This window comes from Miscanthus floridulus, chromosome 12 (assembly GCF_019320115.1).
Source record: "Miscanthus floridulus cultivar M001 chromosome 12, ASM1932011v1, whole genome shotgun sequence".
Classification (NCBI taxonomy): domain Eukaryota; kingdom Viridiplantae; phylum Streptophyta; class Magnoliopsida; order Poales; family Poaceae; genus Miscanthus; species Miscanthus floridulus.
The window spans coordinates 49344506-49364303 of NC_089591.1; the positions used below are offsets into that span (position 1 = coordinate 49344506).

The following is a 19798-nucleotide window of genomic DNA, read 5'->3' on the forward strand; positions in this document are numbered from 1 at the left end:
CTTGCGGGACGGGGATATCACCAGCATTCAAAGCAAGTGCCTTGAAGTGCGAGAAATCAGGCACATCATAGCAAATACATCGAAGTGCCTCTAAACAGATGCGCATGGAACTTAATTGGGCGCTTATCACGTCCGGGCTCTATATTCCCATCCCGTGAATATGGTTCCGATGATTTGAACCCCTCACAGGGATGGAAAAACTGAGTTCGCATGTCCATAGCCGACCACTTGCATTAGATGTCATGTTCTCGACGATGTCCGAGATAAAAAACCAGCTAAGTGTTGTTCGCAGCTAATCTATTGGAGATATAGTCTGCGACATATATGCATGCAATAATGATATTAAACTAATTACACTTATTTGTTAGCATAAAAAATAAAAGATGTTGGAAAATATTTTATACAATAGCTGTAACAGAAAACCGTGGAATGGCCACATTAGGAGTGAATGGCTCATCGTCAGGGTGGAAACCTGATTCTTGTGGTGGGGGAGGTCTGTTGTTCATACCACCTGATCGATAAAATGCAAAAAAAATAAACATAAAATATATGCACAAAAATTCTTCCAAGTAAAATGTGGCAATATAATTAAATATAGATCGAATGCAAGGAATAAGAATATATATAAATGTAGAATGAAAAGAAACATGAATATAAATATAGATCAAATGAATATAGATAGAATATTAGAGAAGACAACATATCAAAACCATTAAAAATGCAGGAGCCATGACCAAATCAAATAGAGAGAGAGTGGATGTCTTGAGAAGTGAGAGTGAAACGTGAGAAATAAGACTGAGAGAGTTTGTGGGTGGGTGGGATAGATGTATGTGGCTGGCAATTTGTTTTATATAGGGGGGCATGGACATCACTGCCGGTTTATTGTGAGAGAAAAACATTGTATCATGGCTGATAAGGCCTGGCTGAAACCAACATGCATGGAGAGGCTAGCTCCTGGCCGAGGGCCATTTTATAGGGGCTAGCAGTCGTGGTACATTTTTATTTCTGAACTAAAGTTATCGAGGTAGGTGAAAGCAGTGTTCCAACTGTTATGGTCATGGGAGCACTGTTGGCATGTGAGGAGCGTCTACACATCACTGTCGGTTTTAGTTTATAAACCGACAGTAAATTGGGCCTTCTGTGTCGGTTTGAGCAACCGACTATGATAGAAGCTATCACTGCCGATTTTAAAACCAAAATCGACAGTGAAGGGCCCTACTGCCATCTTTTAGTAAAAAAATATAAAAAAGTTTAGCCCCTCTGAGATTTGAGCGTGGGTCGCGGGGTCGAGAGTGCGTGGCCTTAACCGCTGAGTTAGGATAGGGAGTTCGGTTAGAATGGTTTTATTTTTTTCTTTTATCCCATCATAATGCACTACTAAATAATAAATGCAAAATCAAAAAAGTTTGGCCCGCCTAGGATTCGAGTGTGGGTCTCAAAGTATAGAGTGTGCGGCCTTAACCGTTGAGCTAGGATAGGGAGTTCAGTTAGTTTGCTTTTCTTTATTTATTTATTAATAGAAATAATGCAGTTAGTTTATATTCTAAAATAACACAAAAAAATATGTCTCGATTATTTAATTCTATGATAATTAATTAATGGTCTATAATTATCAAATAATAGTGTTTGTGAATATCATCTTAATATTTGATTACATAGTCAATAATTAAATTATAGAGATGTGCATAAAATATAAATTAAATTTTCAGTGTGAATTACTGATACAATGTCTGCATAATGATTATATAGTTAACAATAATCTAACTATCTTTAGGTGCATCAATAATGAGGGCCTCATTGTGATCAATTCGTACGTAAGTAGGTTCGTCACCCTCTTGAAGGATAGGTAGGAGTACGTTCGCCCCGAATGAATGCATTTCCTGATAGCCCCTGTAGTCTTCTTTGTCCATCACTCCATCATCACCGACAATCTTCCTTTTCCCTTCTAGGACTACTTTTAGCATTCCTTTTGTCTTGTTGTCCCTTGCATAGAAGACTTGCATAACATCTCTTGTAAGGATGAAGGGGTCGTCTCTATATGCGGTCTTAGTGAGATCAACGGTAGTGAACCCTTCGCTGTCAGTGTTGATTTCCTCAAGCCGGACCCACTGGCAGCGAAAGAGAGCTGCCTTCAACGAACCATAGGCTAGCTCCTATATCTCCTCTATGAAACTATAGTATATCGCCTGCACGTTGCTGTTTTCATCGTGAGCATCAAAACGAACACCACAATTTTGGTATGTGCTCTTTTCATCTTGCTTTTTTGTGTAAAATGTGAATCCATTGATCTCCTATCCTTAGCACTTAAGATATGTACTCGAAGGCCCCTTGGCTAAGGCATCCAGTTGATTACCCAACTTTATTCCAAGCAAGCGACGTCGCAACCAGCTGACAAATTCCTCCTTATGTTTTTTATCTAGCCAAGCCTGTGACCTACTTGGATATAGAGTTGGCAGCGATTGCCTATGCTTGTCAATGTATGGCATCACACCATCGGATTGCTAGAGAACAGTGAACTATGCCTATCTAAAATAAACAGGGTCATCTACTGTAACAGATTTCTCCCCGATCGTTCCTTTGCCACGTAGTCTTCCCTCGTGAAAAGATTCTAGAACTAAAACCCTTTTGATGTCCAGATAATATATGCATAACTCAATGGCCTCCTCCATTGACCATCCTTCAACCATGCCCCCTTCTGACTTGAATCTATTCCTAACATATCTCCTGAAAACTTTCATCAATCTTTCGAAAGGGAACATCTGAGCAGGTACATTGGACCAAGGGCTCTAATTTGGTCAACAAGATAAATGAGCAGATGCAATGAGATATCAAAGTAAGTCAACGGGAAATGCATCTCAAGCCTAACGAGAGTTTTGGCTATGTCCCGCTGTAGCTACTCTAGCATGGACACATCAATAACCTTTTTTGAGATCGCGTTGAAGAACGAGCAAAGCTTTATGATTGGGGCGTGGACCTTTTGGGGGAGGATACCACATAGGGCAACAGGGAGCAGCTGAGTCATAATGACATAACAGTCATGGGCCTTCATAGGGCCATAGTTGAACTTGAGTTCTCTCATGTTCACTAGCCTCTTCGGGTTTACACAGTAGCCCGTCGTGACTTTGAGTTCATTGAAGAAAGAAATAAGCGCACGCTTTTCTTCCTTCTTCAATGTCCATGATGTAACCGAAAGTTTGAACTGGCCATTCTCTAGCTCCACGGGATGCAGCTCCTTTCTGATTCCCAAGTGTTGCATATCCAGGCATGTGGCTAGTGAATCCTTCGATGTCCCCCCGGTGTCCATCAAGGTGTTAAGAGTGTTAGCGCACACATTTTTAGTGATGTGCATGGGATCAAGACAGTGGCGTACACTCAGAAATGGCCAGTAAGGTAGTTTCTAGAAAATCAATTTTTTCTTCCAAACGCTCCCATCAGGCGCTGCTACTACATTATTCCCCTTCCTAAGGACAACCTCCAGTTTGTTGAGTTCTCGAAGTATCGCTGGCCCGTCTCGATATTTTGGAGCTAAGCGTTTCTTAATAGTACCATTGAAATCTTTTCTGTTCTGTGGTAAGGGTGATCCTTAGGTAGAAACCTATGGTGTCCCATATAAACTATCTTTGAGTTATTTGGCAGATTTACCGCATCGGTGTCGTCCAAGCACTCTACACATCCAGTATAGCCTTTTGTCTTCTCTCCGGACAACGAATCTCGACCTGGTAGGTCGATGATTATAGCGATAAGTACTCCCTTGATCGTGACATGTTCCTTTTTGTACTCGTCCCAAACAGCTGGCACACCCTTTTCAAACATCTCCACTAGTTCGTCGATCACTGGTTCTAGAAACACATCGATGTCATTCCTAGGTTGTCTTGGCCCTTGGATTAGTAGTGGTATCTGGATGTACGATCGCTTCAATAGACCCAAGGTGGAAGGTTGTATATACAGAGCGTCACTGGCCAGGTGCTATGATTGCTTCTAACCTGATCGAAAGAATTCATCCCATCTGTGCTCAAAACAAACCAAATATGCCTTACCTCTCCACTGATGTCCTTATAGAACATAGTATTGACAGTCCTCCAGTCATGCCCATCGGCGGGGTGCCTCATCATTGTATCTTTCTTACGCTCTTCGCTATGCCAGCGCAACAGCTTGGCTGACTTTGCATATGCAAACAACCTATGCACCCGAAGAGCTATAGGGAAATACCAAACGATCTTTACGGGACCTCCTCTAGTCTTGGTACCCTCATCTGACGGCCCTTCCTTGTACCATGGAGCTCCAGACTTGGGGCACTTGTCCAAGTCATTGTATTTTTCTCCATGGTACAATATGCAATCATTGGAACACGCATGGATTTTATCAACCTCGAGGCCGATGGGGCAGATCATTTGCTTGGCCAAGTATGTCTTTTCTAGCAACTCATTTTTTTCTAGGAGCATTTTCCTTATTATACCTAACAACTGATCGAAGCCTTTATCGCTCAATCCGTTTGTCGATTTAAACTCTAACAGCATGATGTCGGCTTCGAGTTTGCTCATTGGACAATCCCTATACAATGGTGTTTTACCATCTTGTCTCATTTTCTCTAGCTTTCTCAGTTGTCTTTCACTAAGACATCCGGTCTCTACATTACGTAGTAGTTGAGAAATGCCATCATTATCCTTGGTGTCATCAGCTAGCGTGTTCCTAAACACATTATTAACTGTGGGCATAGGTTCCGTGTTGACACCGGGTTCCTCGTCACCATCATGGATGGCTACGTCGGGCATATCCACATCATCATCGTTTTCCTATAGAACATTCCTACCAACCTCGCAATGCATAGTCCATATCATATAGTTTGGCATGAATCCCCCGGTAATCAAGTGCGATCATATAGACTCAATTTGACAAAAGTTCATTTGATTCTTGCAATCTTTGCATGGGCAGAAGATAGGGTTCTCATTCCTAGCATGGGCTTTGGCATCGGTGATAAACTGGCTGACGCCATGCATGTACTGCTCGTCCGTTCAGGACAGATGCATCCACTCTCGATCCATCTCTGCACAAAAAAATACCGAGACAATAATTATAAAGAATTAATAAGAAATCGAGCTTCATAAACAACAATTATAGCTCGAAAGTACCAGTTTTGGAAAACATTATTGTACACTAATTATTGGAAAATTGAAATTGGTAGCTCCGGCCCTATAAATTGAAAATCGTAGTAAAAATCAATTATTGCACAATATTGAAGAATAATTATTCCACTCTACTTCTAAGAACTAATTATAGCATCACATACTAACAATGATAATCTTGACCACCATGGAATAATTAGCCACGAATTTAAATGTGTTCATAGACACCAACCGTTTGGATGATAGATTCACCATATTTTTGAGCCTCGCACAAATGTCTAATTGGAAAAGTGCTCTCTAGAATGGAAAAAAAAACTAGAATGAAAATCAAGCAATGTAGCCATCAAAACGAAGCTAATTAAGCAACTAAATCAAAGGAGTGGATGTTTGTTACTAACCTTAAAGCAAAAAGATCCAACCATTCTTTAAAATTCAAGCGCTAGCTTCATGGTGAAGAGCAGCCGCAACAATGGAGGGAAGGGCCCAAACGCGCGTCTCTGTTCTCGGGATGAAAGAGAGTAGGAAGAAGATGACGGCTGCAGCCTTTTTATGTTGTAGGCTTATCACCGTCGGTTCTTGGCTAGAACCGACAGTGATAGAGCTCAATCACTGCTGGTTTGTGGCTTCAACCGGCAGTGATGAGTAGCCGCCAAAATACTGTCGGTTCAAGCTACAAACCGGTAGTGATGTGGTGCTTCACTGCGGGTTTTAACCCAGCCCTAATCATTTTTTCATTTTTGAGCTCATAACCGACCGCGAAGGTACATCACTGCCGGTTCTCATAAATCCAACAGTGATGTTCAAATCTAGCATAGTGGTGTGGTATATATATATATACACACGTACGTAGCGTTACGTACGGTACACGCGACCGGTGTGTGTCTTAGGTACCCGGTATTAGGATAAAAATGCACATACGATGGAACGGCAGAAGAAATAAAAAATACATGGACGTCACACGTACCATATCACACAGTTCACAGCACCGGTGACAGTGACATCACATCACATGCATATGAACCACCTCATCGAATCTTACGATACGTGCATAGAGCATTAAATGTAGATGAAAAAAAACTAATTGCACAATTTAGTTGGAAATCACGAGACGAACGTTTTGAGCCTAATTAGTCCATAATTAAACACTAATTGCCAAATAAAAACGAAAATGCTACAGTAGCCAAACTCTCAAATTTTGCCAAACTAAACACAGCCTGTGTCCCTGTGAAAGGATCGTAACCGTTATTAGCATTGAGAACGAAGTTACCAACTCCTGGACGCCACTGTGGGAACTGTACCAAGATTCGAGCACGGTGTCGTCCATGTATTTTTTGAGGTCTATATACAAGCTCAAAGTAAGTTCTAACTTCTACGTCAAACAATCCAAGTTTGAGTAAAATTAAACAAAGCGTCGTCATTAGAACTACATGAAAAGGAGTTTCATAGTTTAGTTTCTTTGATGTGCTAGATGCTATGATTGTTCTATATGAATTTTGCTAAAATTGGGGCTCATTTGACAAAACTTCTAGAGCGAAGCCTTTTTTGGAGGAGCCGAAGCCCCAAGTCCTATCAAACCAGCCTTTGGAATAGTTTAGCTTAGAAGGTTACAATTGCAATACCTTGACATAAAACATGCTCATAATAAATATTTATATTTGTAAACATGGAATTCAATAACAAAGCGAAAACCCATGTTAAATGGAATCTTTCTAGTAGTAGAGCTGATCCTTCAATAGCAAGACACTTGTGTTAACTTTGTTAGGGGGTGTTCGGGATTGCCCCACTCCATGTTTTTAGCCAAACAGGTCCAGCTCCAGTGTGCCACGTAGCTCTGCTAAAAAAAAGATGAAGTTGTGAGAGCACCTAAAGTGATGCTCCACAAACTCTAGGTTTTTATGGAGCTGCTCTACGATGTAATTTGTGGAGCAGAGTTCATGGAGCAGTTCCAAACACGCCCATCTCAAAACTTTTGGCCCAACTCTGAAATATAGGTATAGTGTATGTGCATATAGTGTACTCCATCCGTCCCTAAAAAGAGTCTGCTATGGAAATCACGTTGGTCAAACTTTCTCGACTTTGACAAAGTTTATAGAAAATAAATGCAGTATTTATATCTTCGAATAAGTTTATTACGAAAATATATTCAACAATCTACGTAATGATACTAATTATGTGCTATAGATATTAATATTTTATTAAATATATTTGATCAATATTAAAAGTGATTGACTTTTTCGAAAAGCGAGAATAACTTTTTTTTAGGACGAAGGGAGTATGTGTATATGTTTGTAAGGATGTAGTATGTTATATGTACATCCAGCAATAAAATGCAAATAACAACCAAATCAGAATATATACATTATTACAAGACAAACAATATCTAGTCTCAAACATTATCAGCATGTTCGTTTCGTCGTAAACAATCATGAATTATTTACTGCTGACTGGTTTAGCTGATTTAGTGTAAAAAAAAATATTATTTTAGCTTATAATACACGATCATATACCCAGCCCAACAGGTTGTATATTGATATCGTCCGCTCGGGGCTGACAGCAGCCTGACATGGAAATGGAACCGACGAATTGAGGACATTCATGGCTCACCAGTCCCACGACAGCCGCCTGCCCACCCAGCACATGCGTCGCCATGAAGGTCCATATCGCTTCTGAGCTTACAAGTACGTAGCGGTCACTGGAGAAAGTCTGAAGCCACGAAACAAACCAGCAGACACTCCGGCGAGTTGTCACCCTTGCACACACAATGCCGGGCGCCACGGGAACCAACGGCGACAACGAGGTAGTCCACGACTTCTCCCCGCTCCTCCTGGTTTACAAGAGCGGCCGCCTCGAGCGGCCCCTCATCATGCCGTTCGACCAGCCCGGCCACGACGCCGCCACAGGCGTGGAGTCCAAGAACGTGCCCCTCTCGCCCTCCACCTTCGTGCGGCTGTACCTCCCGCCCGAAGCCACCAGCTCAGGCGACGACGACGGTGAGAAGAAGAAGGCCACCAAGCTCCCCGTCGTCGTCTACTTCCACGGCGGCGGCTTCGTGATGGGTTCGGCGGGCTCCTGCGTGTACCACCGCTTCGTCAACGACCTCGTCGCCGCCTGCCCCGCCGTGGCCGTCTCTGTCGACTACCGCCTCGCGCCGGAGCACATGCTCCCCGCCGCGTACGAGGACTCCCTGGCGGCTCTCAAGTGGGTGCTCTCTGCAGCGGACACGTGGCTGGCGACGCACGGCGACCTCGCCCGCGTGTTCCTGGTCGGCGACAGCGCCGGCGGCAACATCTGCCACCACCTGGCCATGCACCCGGACGTCAAGCAGGGCGCGGCGGGCGGCCTGAAGGGCATCGTGCTCATCCACCCGTGGTTCTGGGGCAAGGAGCCCATCGGCGGGGAGAAGGAGCACCGGAGGCCCCGGGCGAAGCGCGCCGAGGCGGAGGTCCGCGGGAGGAAGAAGCACCTGTGGGAGTTCGTGTGCCCCGGCGCGGTCGACGGCGTGGACGACCCCCGGATGAACCCGACGGCGCCGGGCGCGCCGGCGCTGGAGAGCCTGGCGTGCGAGAAGGTGATGGTATGCGTGGCCGAGGGAGACCACCTCCGGTGGCGCGGTAAGGCGTACGCGGACGCCGTGGCGCGGGCGAAGAAGGGTGGCGAGTCGCCGGCGGCGGCGGCGGTGGAGGTGTTGGAGTCGGAGGGGGTCGGTCACGTCTTCTTCCTGCTGGATCCCGAGATGGAGGAGGCCAAGGAGCTCCTCGGCAGGATCGCGGCGTTTGTCAGTGCGAAGTGAACCAGCTTCGAGCTGGAGGATGAAGATGCATGCATTGCATGCACGCCGGGCACGCCGCGTGCAGCCGACCATGCAGCAGTGCATGTACCGTACGTAACGTTAATAGAGACGGGCATGTGTGTGTACTAGTATTGCAGTCTTTCTTTCTTTTTCCCCCATGGGTACGTGAGGACCAGTGAATCATACTAGCAGGAGTCGTTGGTCCGACACTTGAATGTAACCGCGTCGTACGTGTCATGTGATGTGGTGAAGGTGAATACTACCACGCCCTGCCCTGAATTCCATGGTTTGTTGCTTGCTTTCAGTGCGGTGTTACTCCTCTGCTAGTCTGCTCTGTGACAAGCTTCGAACAGGTGGCCTGCTGACTCGATCCCCAGTCTGCACCGCGTGCGCCGCTGTCCGCTTGGATTAACGCCACCGTATGGGCGAGGACGTGAGGCCACGAACTTGCATGCAAGAACCATTAATAAGGGAGATGTTGTGAAGGTGCGCAGCGCAGCCCTTGTCTCAACCAGGACGAGAAATTTCGATATTTAATAAGGGAGATGTTATATTCCAGTCGCCTGATATTTCATTTATTTTTAGGCAACAGCTATAATATTAGAAAGAGAACAACGTCTCGCCGCCTGCAACATGCTCACAGCAGGTCCAGTTTTCAGAGGAGAAAATCTCGCCACAACATCAGTGTTATGTTGCATTGTTTGCAACATCGGATAAGAACATCGGCAACATTGATGAACAACTGCTGCTAAGACGGCTCAATTTTTTTTAAAAAAAAAAAACAGGACGGCTCGGTCAGTCCACCGAATTCTAGTACCACAAGTTCGTTTGGCCCACGGCCCAGTACCACAGCAGCTCTTCCGACCCATCTTCCTCGTCTCCCCGGGCAGCCAGGCCCCCGCCCACGGGCCAGTAAGTCAGGGCCAACCGGATGATGGCCTCTGCAACATTAACTGGGCCTTGAGCCCAGGAGAGCCGCATGGCCCGAACTATAGAAGAAGAAAACTAGAGTAATTTTCTTCAAAAAAAAAAGTGGGAAAGGAAGGAAGAACAAGAACATTATATTTCCCTGAAAAATGAAGGGCGGCAGATAGCTGTTGCTACAGGAATCCCGTGTGGGGTGCTGGCGTGCTGCTGAGGTGGCCAGGTGCGGGGGCAGCTGGGCATGGACTCACAACAGGGTGGTGAGGGCGTGTTCGGCTGGTCTATAAGCCATCTGTGCTAATTTATACGGCTAATTTATTAAAAGATATAAATATTGTGCTATGACTGATAAGCCAGCTCATAAGCCGACTTATTAGAGCGGCCGAACACACCCGACGTCGCTGGGCGCCGGCCTTGGGCGCACACACCATCTCATCTCGCAACCGCAAGCGTGGCCTTTGGGCGCCAGCTCGAGACAGCGGCTGCATCGTTCGTTCGCAAAGAGCAAGCCAACAAGACCCGCCCCGCGTCGTGCCTCCACGAAGAATCTGAAGATCTGCGTAGGCGGTAGGCTAGGCTCGCACTTGCACGTTCACAGGCCGCGAACCTCGGACCACAAGGATGCCTAGGGCTTGTTTAGATCACCTTCAAATTTGAAGTTTTTTTACTCTCTCTCTATCACATCAATTTTTGAACGCATGCATGAAGCATTAAATGTAGGTAAAAAAAACTAATTGCACAGTTTGGTTGTAAATCACGAGACGAATCTTTTTAGCCTAAATAGTACATGATCGGACAAAGTTTGTCAAATACAAACGAAACGTGCTACAGTGTCCAGATTGCAAAAATTTACAATCTAGACCGGGCCCTAGCTAGATTTGAGTGCCGCGCGGAATCAAATCCTGCAGCTGCAGGTCCCCCGACGCCGCACCGGGACACGTCGGGCAGAGAATCACTGTACGGAGTTCCAGACGTGGTACTACGTGGACGCCCTCTCCTCCGCCTCCTGCCGCGCGGGCAGCGGCTGGCCCGCCCGGGTCAGGTCAAACAGCTCCCGGCCAGTCGCTCGCCTTTTGGCTGTGGCCTGTCGCTCGCCTGTGGGGGGAAGAAGTTTCCAACACCAGCCAGCATGCCTACTACAGGGAGCCAGAGAAGCCTTCGCATAAAAGTCCATCCACCGGGTGCTTGCATGCCCGTTGGCCGGCGCTGCCGAATGGAAAAGCGCGATCTGGCTGTCACAATCAAAGTGTCTGTAGACGTGTTGATCTCGTACAGTGGAAGACCACGTCTAGTAGGTGAAAGGGATTTTTTTTTGTTCTAACTTTAAGACGAGTTAATAACACAAGGTGATTACATACCGTTTAACTAGGACCATTAATTTTTTCCACGTTTACTTGGTAGTTTCTTAAGCTTACTTGGAAAGAACAAAAACCTATACTTCCTTCGTCCTAAAATAATGCAATTATGAGATTTGTGTTAGTCAAACTAGCTTAAGTTTGACCATGTTTATAGAAATAATATCGACATTTATATCTCCAGCTAAGATTATTATTAAAGTAAAATACATTCCATAATTAATATAATGGTGTTTATTTTGTATCATAAGTGTTAGTATTTTTTTGCATAACTTTGGTCGGACTTCAAAACATTTGACTTTTCAAAAAGCGATAATTGCATTTTTTTAAAGGACGGAGGGAGTACACACCAAAGTCGATGTGGCATTACACAATATTGGATTAGTTACATATATTGTCATGCTATTATTAACCATTTGTTTTTTGAGAGGTCAATAACCATTGGTTGGCAACAAGAAAATCAGCAAATCGGTTGGTCAAATGCTACTACTTACAATACTATAAATACTATAGCATAGGAGTACGTGCGTATTGCCTAAATAAAGTCATATAGAGATATATTATTCTTTTTGGGTACATATGTGCATTTTACAAATGCAGGGACCAGAAATCATGGATTTCCTTTATTGAAGTAAATATACCCCTATTTTATATTGGTTAAAAGAACGACAAGGTATAAATAAGAAGTAGCATACAACACATTTACGTCATGTGCTTCCATATCAAGCCTTTATCCACTTCTAATTAACAATCTAAGCAGCGGTGGATCCAGGAAATATTTTAGGGGGACTAAACAACACTGCTGCTCGATCTTAAGTCTCAGCCCCCTATACTATAGAACTTTGCCTAAAAATTCATAGAGGCTCTACAATAATTTGCACTGCTTCGGTTTGGGCAATTCAACCCCTACAAAGCCGTGTTTCTAGTGCTTATGCAAACTTTTGCGTGTTATACTTTTTTATATATATAGGAAAAGAGTGTTAACAAAAAGCGCACGAAAGAAGAAAAACAAAACCAATACTAATAATTAGACAATAGTAGCGATACAAAAGGTACAAAAATAACAAAGAACAAAAAGATTAAAATTTTGATTATGCAGTTTTGGTAGCAAATTTTATACAATGTTCCTGCCTAATTAAGAGTTTCTGTATAGTGACTCATCACAAACTGCATCGTTATAAGTTTTGGTTTTGATCTCATAAGAAAAAACAGAATGAGGTAAAAAAAATGAGAACAGATCAAAACACTTGGATTTGAATCAACTATCTACCCAAATTTATTATTTAGAGGCGCAATAATAATTATTATACAAATCGAATCCAAACACCTCTCACTTTCTCTAACCAGAACATACAATACGGATTTTCACTATGAGTAAATATCATTCGTTTAATACAAGTAAATACTACACTAACCTTGGTTAGTTGGAAACCACAAGTGTCCTACAAAATTAATAGGTTGGAAGTATAATACTCAACTTGAAAGCAAACTTAGTCATGTAAGGTAATTGAGTTTAGCAAGTTAACAAAATAAATAACAACCTTAAGTTTTCTCCATCTCCATGTGTTTTCTATCCTATTTTTCTAAATGTTTTTGTATTGGAAACCTGAAAGGTCCTAATATGGCTAGAAGGGGATGGATAGTCTCTTTAAAAATCTACCAACCAACTAGAGCAATTTGATTAGTATGACAAATAGCGAAATGCAAACTTGTTCTACCTCTACGAGGGTTGCAAGCCACCTATCCAACAATTCTAGTTACTATGATCACTAGGCACACAATTGGCTAAGTCACTACTCACTAAGAGCTCTCACACTTGCTACACTAAAGAGCTCCACTACATGAACTTAAACTACAAAGCAAGCTCTCAATAACCGCAAGTCACTCACAAAGCAAGCATGCAACCTAAATGCATATGCAAGAATCATGTGGCACTCGATACCGCTTAGCCAAAGATTTTTCATCTTTATAGCACGGCTATCGATCCTAAGTCACTCACACCCTATATGGTATCTTGAGTGCAAAAAAAAAAAATCTTATACCTTTGCTTTGATCTTCTCGGTTTTTGTTTTTCTCTTTTTTCTTTTCCAAGTTGAGCTTGATCATCATCATCTCATATCCATCTTTAACTCCATGGACTTTATCACCATGCTCCATCCCTTGATAGGTACTAACCTTGCTCACATAACACTTATGACACTTAGGTTTCATTAATTAGCCAAAACCAAACTAAAGCTTTCAAAACCTCGAACCATTTGGAAACCAACCGAGCTCTTTATATTTTTTTCTCTCTCTCTCTTACTCCTTTCTAATCTGCGTTTTCTCTAATTTACCCATCCTCCTCCTCCTTCACGAGCGTGAACGCACGCTATGGCCGGTCATAGCCATCCGCCAGCTGGACGCATAAATATAAATATTTTTTAATATAAATTTAGTTAAAAATTTACTTAGACAACTCTAATAATTTATTTTAGTACTGTATTTAGTATCGTAATAAATAGCCAGACCAAAAGCACACGCAGAAAAAGCAAACTGGTATCTCTTCCTCACGCACTCACCACGAAATCGCAGACCAGATGTCGCCGGCCCACGCGTCAGCCACCCACCCTGGCGATCAGACGGCCAAGACCATAACGAACTCCAAGATCTGACGGTGCAGATCCGTTTCTAACCCCGTATAAATTCAGCTCACCCCACCACGAGCTCCATCTCTTTTCCGCTCTCCACCCCTCGCGAGCCCTCCAACCCCCACAAGACCCCCCTCCTCGGCGGAGGCGGCTGCGGCGGGCCACCCACCATGGCGATCAGACGGCCAAGACCATAACGAACTCCAAGATCTGACGGTGCAGATCCGTTTCTAACCCCGTATATATTCAGCTCACCGCAACCTCGCGAGCCCTCCAACCCCCACACGGCCACACGACCCCCCTCCTCGGCGGCGGCGGCTGCGGCGGCGATGCAGATGGCGGCGACAACCACCGACTCCCAGGCGGCCGTGCCGTCTCACCACCCTCACGCCCACCCCCACGTGCCCCCTCAGCATGCTCACCCGCACCACCACATGCCGCAGCCACGGTGGGTCGTCATCCCGTACCCGCCGCCGCCGCCCATGGTGGCCGCGCCACCGCCGCCGCCGCCGCAGTTTGCCAAGCACTTCGCTGCTGGGCCGCCGCCCCAGCCGCCCCAAGCTGCGGCCGGGCGCCGCACGCCGACCCCGCCCGCGGCCGGATCCGGCGGGAACGGGTGCGAGGAGAATAAGACCATCTGGGTCGGCGACCTCCAGTACTGGATGGACGAGAACTACCTCCACAGCTGCTTCGGGCCCAGCGGCGAGGTTTGCTTTCTCTCCCGATCCGGACTCCTCCGTACTGGATCTCATGAATACAGCTAGATTTGTACCATTTCCGCGCGTTGATTCGTGTGTTTTTGCCTCAGATTGATATAGAAACTACACAATGTTTTTTTGGTATAGCTTTTTTTTTTTCCTATAGAAGAAGGGGTCATCTTATTCCCTTGGGATTGGTGTATGCGAGGTGACAAACGTGCCGACCTCTTGTAGCATTTATGCATATAACTTACTTGGAGGAAACGGTCTTGATTCTTGATAAGTAATAAACATTTTGAATGGGCCAAGTTAGCTGCTTCACTTTTGTGGATCATGTATCAGTAGAATAACTTTTAGAGGAGCAAAAGGAAGCAACAATTTCGGCCTTGGGCCAATTATCCTTTTCGGGGTATGCTCACTGATGTTGACAGGAAGAGAAAAGATGCCTGATTATAGGATCCATGTGATGGGGTACTGATACAATGCCTCTTCAGGAGCAGAGATAAATGGACAAAGTGACTTGTATCTATTCTTTTTTTGTACTAGCTAGTAGTATTAGCTACCAGGAACCTTTCTTCAAACATAATTGAAAGTATGTTTATCGGATACAGATGAGGTTAACTGCCAATCAGGCACGACTTACTATTTCTTCTTTCTGTTTTTGTGTGTTTGTGCTTCCAGAACTTTTTAACTAGTAATCTTATTGTCTTTTGCTACCTTACATTTTTGTAGGTGGTTACAATAAAAGTTATCCGCAATAGGCAAACAGGACAGTCAGAGGGGTATGGATTTGTTGAGTTCTTTTCTCATGCATCAGCAGAAAAGGCTCTTCAGAATTTTACTGGTCATGTGATGCCAAACACTGACCGGGCATTTAAGTTGAACTGGGCATCATATAGCTTGGGTGAAAAGCGATCTGAAGTAGCTTCTGATCACTCGATATTTGTTGGTGATCTAGCTGCTGATGTTACTGATGAAATGCTGCTGGAGCTTTTCTCTAGCAAGTACCGCTCAGTGAAAGGAGCTAAAGTTATTATTGATGCAAACACAGGCCGTTCTAGGGGCTATGGATTTGTTAGGTTTGGAGATGACAACGACAAATCTCATGCAATGTCTGAAATGAATGGTGTATATTGCTCTACTAGGCCAATTCGTATAGGACCTGCGACTCCCAGAAGATCTTCAGGTATCCCCATCTTCTATTGTTGTTCCACAATCTCACATGGTATAGCATCTTTTCATTCAACCATAGATTGTCAAATATTTTATGTTATGAAATGGTTAAGATACTCCCTAGACCCTAGGGTTGAAGGCATCGACCCTTGACCTGTGAACGCTGACCTTGACCTTGGTACGCGAGGTCATTTTCTACCCCGGCATGTAAAAACCTCTCACAAGTACAGTACCACATTCCTCGACCCTGTTTTTGACCCCCTCGATCTGGGATCTTTGTGACTACTGTCCATTTTCTAACGTGTCATTGAGTTTTTTTTTTTTTGCTAATGTCCATAATATTGAGTGTAGAAGGGCAGGCCTGGTGCAGTGGTGAGAGCTGTCTCACTGAGTCACCAGGTCGTGGGTTCAAAGCAGCCTCTCCGCAGATTTGCGGGGGGAAGGCTTGCCTCGGTTTTTCCCTTCCCCAGACCCCACTCATGTGGGAGCCTCCGGCACTGGGTCTGCCCTGCCCATAATATGGAGCGTAACTTGGATACCAAGGCATGGTTAGTTCGTAGGACGGAAACCGAACAGGCGGTTGCATGGCGTTTGAGATGGGGTCGTGATAAAACGACTGTTTGCATGGCGATCACTATGGAGTTGCAATTAAAAGGAAACTGAAGCATTTAGCCGTGCATGCATCCATGCGAAATTGCTGGACGCTAACCGCTGTGGAGCACAATGTGACACTTGAGACCGACACCCGTTAGGGAGTTACTCATATCCATGAGCGCAATGATTGATGGCCCCGTATTGGTATTCGTTTTTGTACCTGTCATGCCTTAGAAACTCGACTTGCGAGAATATTACTCAATTTGATTTTTTTTATGGAATGCAATGATTCTGACCTTCGTGGTCACCAATCCAGTCAAGTTCTTGAGTCACCATGTCATTTGTTGAACTGTATTTTATAGAAATCATTTGAATAATTCTATACATATTGCATACCAACCTTTTCTGATTAAGAGGTTCTAACCATTATTTAGTGGTTCTCTTTTAAGTAAAGGCAACTCTTTACCCTGATCCATCCAGTTGGCTAGAATGCTTAGTCCCTTTATTCAATCCTGCATATGCAAGCTGAACGCTAGCAGTCATGTATTTTTGTTACTGTCTGCAAGCGTCTGGGCCAAACAGATTCCCGGAATGACTCAGCAGCATGTACCTGACCAGAGGAGGTGTCTAACCATCTTTCATTCTGGGTACACTGATGATCTGGCTTTTATTTTATTGTTGATTGAATTCATGACTGCATTTTGGCAAAAAAAAAAAAACACTGCTAACACATTCGAAATTCACTTTGCTTCTTTTTTCCTTTTCACTTAGGAGACTAAAGTTGCCAAATCATCTGTTTCATCCTCCTGAGTCCTAACTAGTTTTTTTTAGTACTTTCTAAAGTTCTGATGATATTAAAAAGTGAATTACTGAAACACATGCTTTATGATTGTAACTATAAAAAACTTCCGGTATATTGGCTTGTGGTATGTGAGCCTGATTTCTATGGCTACATTGTTCTTAAAAAAAATCCGATTCTTAGGGAAATCCCACTATCTGATTGGATGGTTGTGGCCTCATCTCTAGCACTAGTCTACCAAGTGCTCATTCTCTTCCTTGGCCTGCTGATACGGTTGTTACTTGTGTGATCCTCTTCTTACCTCAGGTGGATATCATATAGTTGATGCATCTTGATACATTTGGACCATGAATCCTGTGGTTTTGTGTCACAAGCCTGCAAGGCTAGATATCCTGGATTTTGTTCACCTCTTAACCGTAGAGCCATGTTTTCCTCCAATTTACCGCTCTGCGATTTATCTATGCGTACTTTGTTCTTTTGAGTGCCAAATATGTAGCCTGTTGAAATTAATGAATAGTATCAGGAAAACAACCTAGTGCATGAAAAATTTTCAGTGTGGAGCTAGCACTGCATGTACTAAACTGGCACATACCCTCTACAGTTACTCCTTGAATAACTATATGTTATTCCATGGATAGTCAATCTAAACCAAGTTAGTGTTCCCAGAGCATGTTATGTGTTATGTACCATGATATTGCTCATGTTCTTTCGTGTAATCTCTAGTTTTTCTGATCTGCTCATTGAACTTGATGACTACTGTACTCAGGAGATTCTGGCTCCTCGACTCCTGGTCATTCAGATGGCGATTCTTCTAATAGAACGGTTTGTGGTACTCTTTTCCTGTGGTGTTTGTCACCTTTAAGTTGATAGTTTTTAATCTGTAGTTGTCACCCTTCTTTAGGTATATGTTGGTGGGCTTGACCCCAATGTCAGTGAAGATGAACTTAGAAAAGCCTTTGCCAAATATGGTGATCTTGCCTCTGTGAAAATTCCTCTAGGAAAGCAATGTGGCTTTGTTCAATTTGTTAGCAGGTATGTACCTGAAGCATTTATATGATTTGCTATTTATTTTTGTCCATAACTTTGCTGAAGTGATGTTTAAGCCATAAGACTATTCTTCTAGAACTGATGCTGAAGAAGCACTACAAGGATTAAATGGATCACTCATTGGAAAGCAGGCAGTTCGCCTTTCATGGGGCCGCAGCCCATCGCATAAGCAGGTTTGTCATGCTTGACATTGCATTCCTCTGTTTTCATTTTTTTTCCTTTGGTCAGGATTATTTGTTCTTTTGTGTAGTCACTTGTTATAGGGGCCAGAAGCTAGATTACACCGATCCCCACCCCTACCTCAAAATATGGGAACCGAGATTTGAACTCCCCATCCGGCCTGCCCACAACTCTAACGAGTGCGTGGCCAACGAGATTTGAACCCAAGGCGCTAGCTCCAACTCTATCTCTGCTAGCTACCTGGGTTATCCACCCGTCCTCTGTAGTTGCTTGTTATAGTATCAGTTTTCGCTGACCCAATCAGATTTTGTTAAATTGTAGCGTTGCAATAGTTAGTTTTGCCAACTTAACAGCAATTCAGTAAATTATTGAGTACCCTAACTTTGGATATGCCTCAAAACTAACCTTTTCACATCTAAGATTGTGTTCATCACATGATGTTCATTAGCCGTTGTGATTGCACTCACCACCATCAGTGTCATTCATTGGGTTGGTGGAGGAATAAGAACTCTCAGGAGTTTGCTGGATGTTGTTCCACTCTCCACTTATTATCTCTCGAACAAACTAACTTGATCAAATCTGCTGCGTATTTCTCTTTTTACCTTTAAGACTAAAAACCAGTTGTCTGAAAATTGTGACCTTGATTGCAACTAGCTTACCATAGCTGTAAGGGAGTACTGACAAAATGTTCCTACAATCCTAATGGAAACAAAAGGTTAAATATGGTTGCATCTTGCAGCGCATTTTAAGCAGCAATGGGGTGGTTCTTAGTTTCCTATTTGAATTTCCCTGGCCATTCTGATCTCTTGCACAGAATTATTACCCCTGTTCGCTTGAATTACTTTTCAGCCAACAAACAGTGTTTTCCTCTCACAACAAATCAGCATAAGCATCAGTATAAGCCAAATTTCAGCATAAGCATGAGTTGGTGTTTTTTCTGTTTAGCATTGCATATTTTTTGACATTTGTAATTTGTAATTCCTCACAATGGTGAAAGGTAGCTTTTGTGAAACCATTTGCTTCCTTCTCCCCTTACAGTCTTTTCCTTTTCTGTTTCCAGTGGAGGGGTGACTCCGGCAACAGGAGGAACAACATGTACTATGGCACACCATTCTATGGCGGATATGGCTATGCCTCCCCGGTGCCACACCCAAACATGTACGCTGCAGCGTATGGCGCGTACCCGATGTATGGCAACCAGCAGCTAGTGAGCTAGAGAGCTCCCCTCCGATGTGTCCCCTCTGACGGGAAACAAAGGTTTTGGTCCGGTGAGCATAGTAGCGTCAGGTGAGAAGGTTATATAGCCTTATAGGTTGTTGAACGGATGGTATGGTGCCTGTAGCTGTTGTGTGTGTGCGTCGCAAGAATTGGATGGAACTCGTGGCTTGTAGACTTGTAGTACATCAGGGAGTCATGTCGGTATTCTTTCAAGAAATTTTGACTTGGTAATAAATTAAACTATTGTTTGTGCGTCCATTTTTCCCTCTC

General features: G+C 43.9%; 2 protein-coding genes across 2 annotated transcripts; both read left to right on the forward strand.

The window, feature by feature from the left end:
* Positions 1-7863: 7863 nt before the first annotated feature.
* Positions 7864-8935, forward strand: LOC136498619 (probable carboxylesterase 13). The gene has a single exon (XM_066494507.1). The coding sequence runs from the start codon at positions 7885-7887 to the stop codon at positions 8911-8913; it is 1029 nt and encodes a 342-aa protein (XP_066350604.1). The 5' UTR covers positions 7864-7884; the 3' UTR covers positions 8914-8935.
* A 5006-nt stretch (positions 8936-13941) lies between these two features.
* LOC136496352 (polyadenylate-binding protein RBP47-like) lies at positions 13942-19798 on the forward strand. The gene is made up of 6 exons (XM_066492008.1): positions 13942-14526; positions 15250-15703; positions 17850-17905; positions 17985-18115; positions 18207-18303; positions 19371-19798. Exons 1-6 carry the CDS (start codon positions 14149-14151, stop codon positions 19524-19526), a joined length of 1272 nt encoding a protein of 423 aa, XP_066348105.1. The 5' UTR covers positions 13942-14148; the 3' UTR covers positions 19527-19798.

Bases quoted from the DNA above. Each gene is read 5' to 3' on its own strand.
- LOC136498619 (XM_066494507.1), top strand. From the start codon at position 7,885: ATGCCGGGCGCCACGGGAACCAACGGCGACAACGAGGTAGTCCACGAC.
- LOC136496352 (XM_066492008.1), top strand. From the start codon at position 14,149: ATGCAGATGGCGGCGACAACCACCGACTCCCAGGCGGCCGTGCCGTCT. The intron at 17,906-17,984 runs GTTTGTGGTACT...ACCCTTCTTTAG, and splicing joins GCGATTCTTCTAATAGAACG to GTATATGTTGGTGGGCTTGA. The intron at 18,116-18,206 runs GTATGTACCTGA...CTATTCTTCTAG, and splicing joins TTTGTTCAATTTGTTAGCAG to AACTGATGCTGAAGAAGCAC.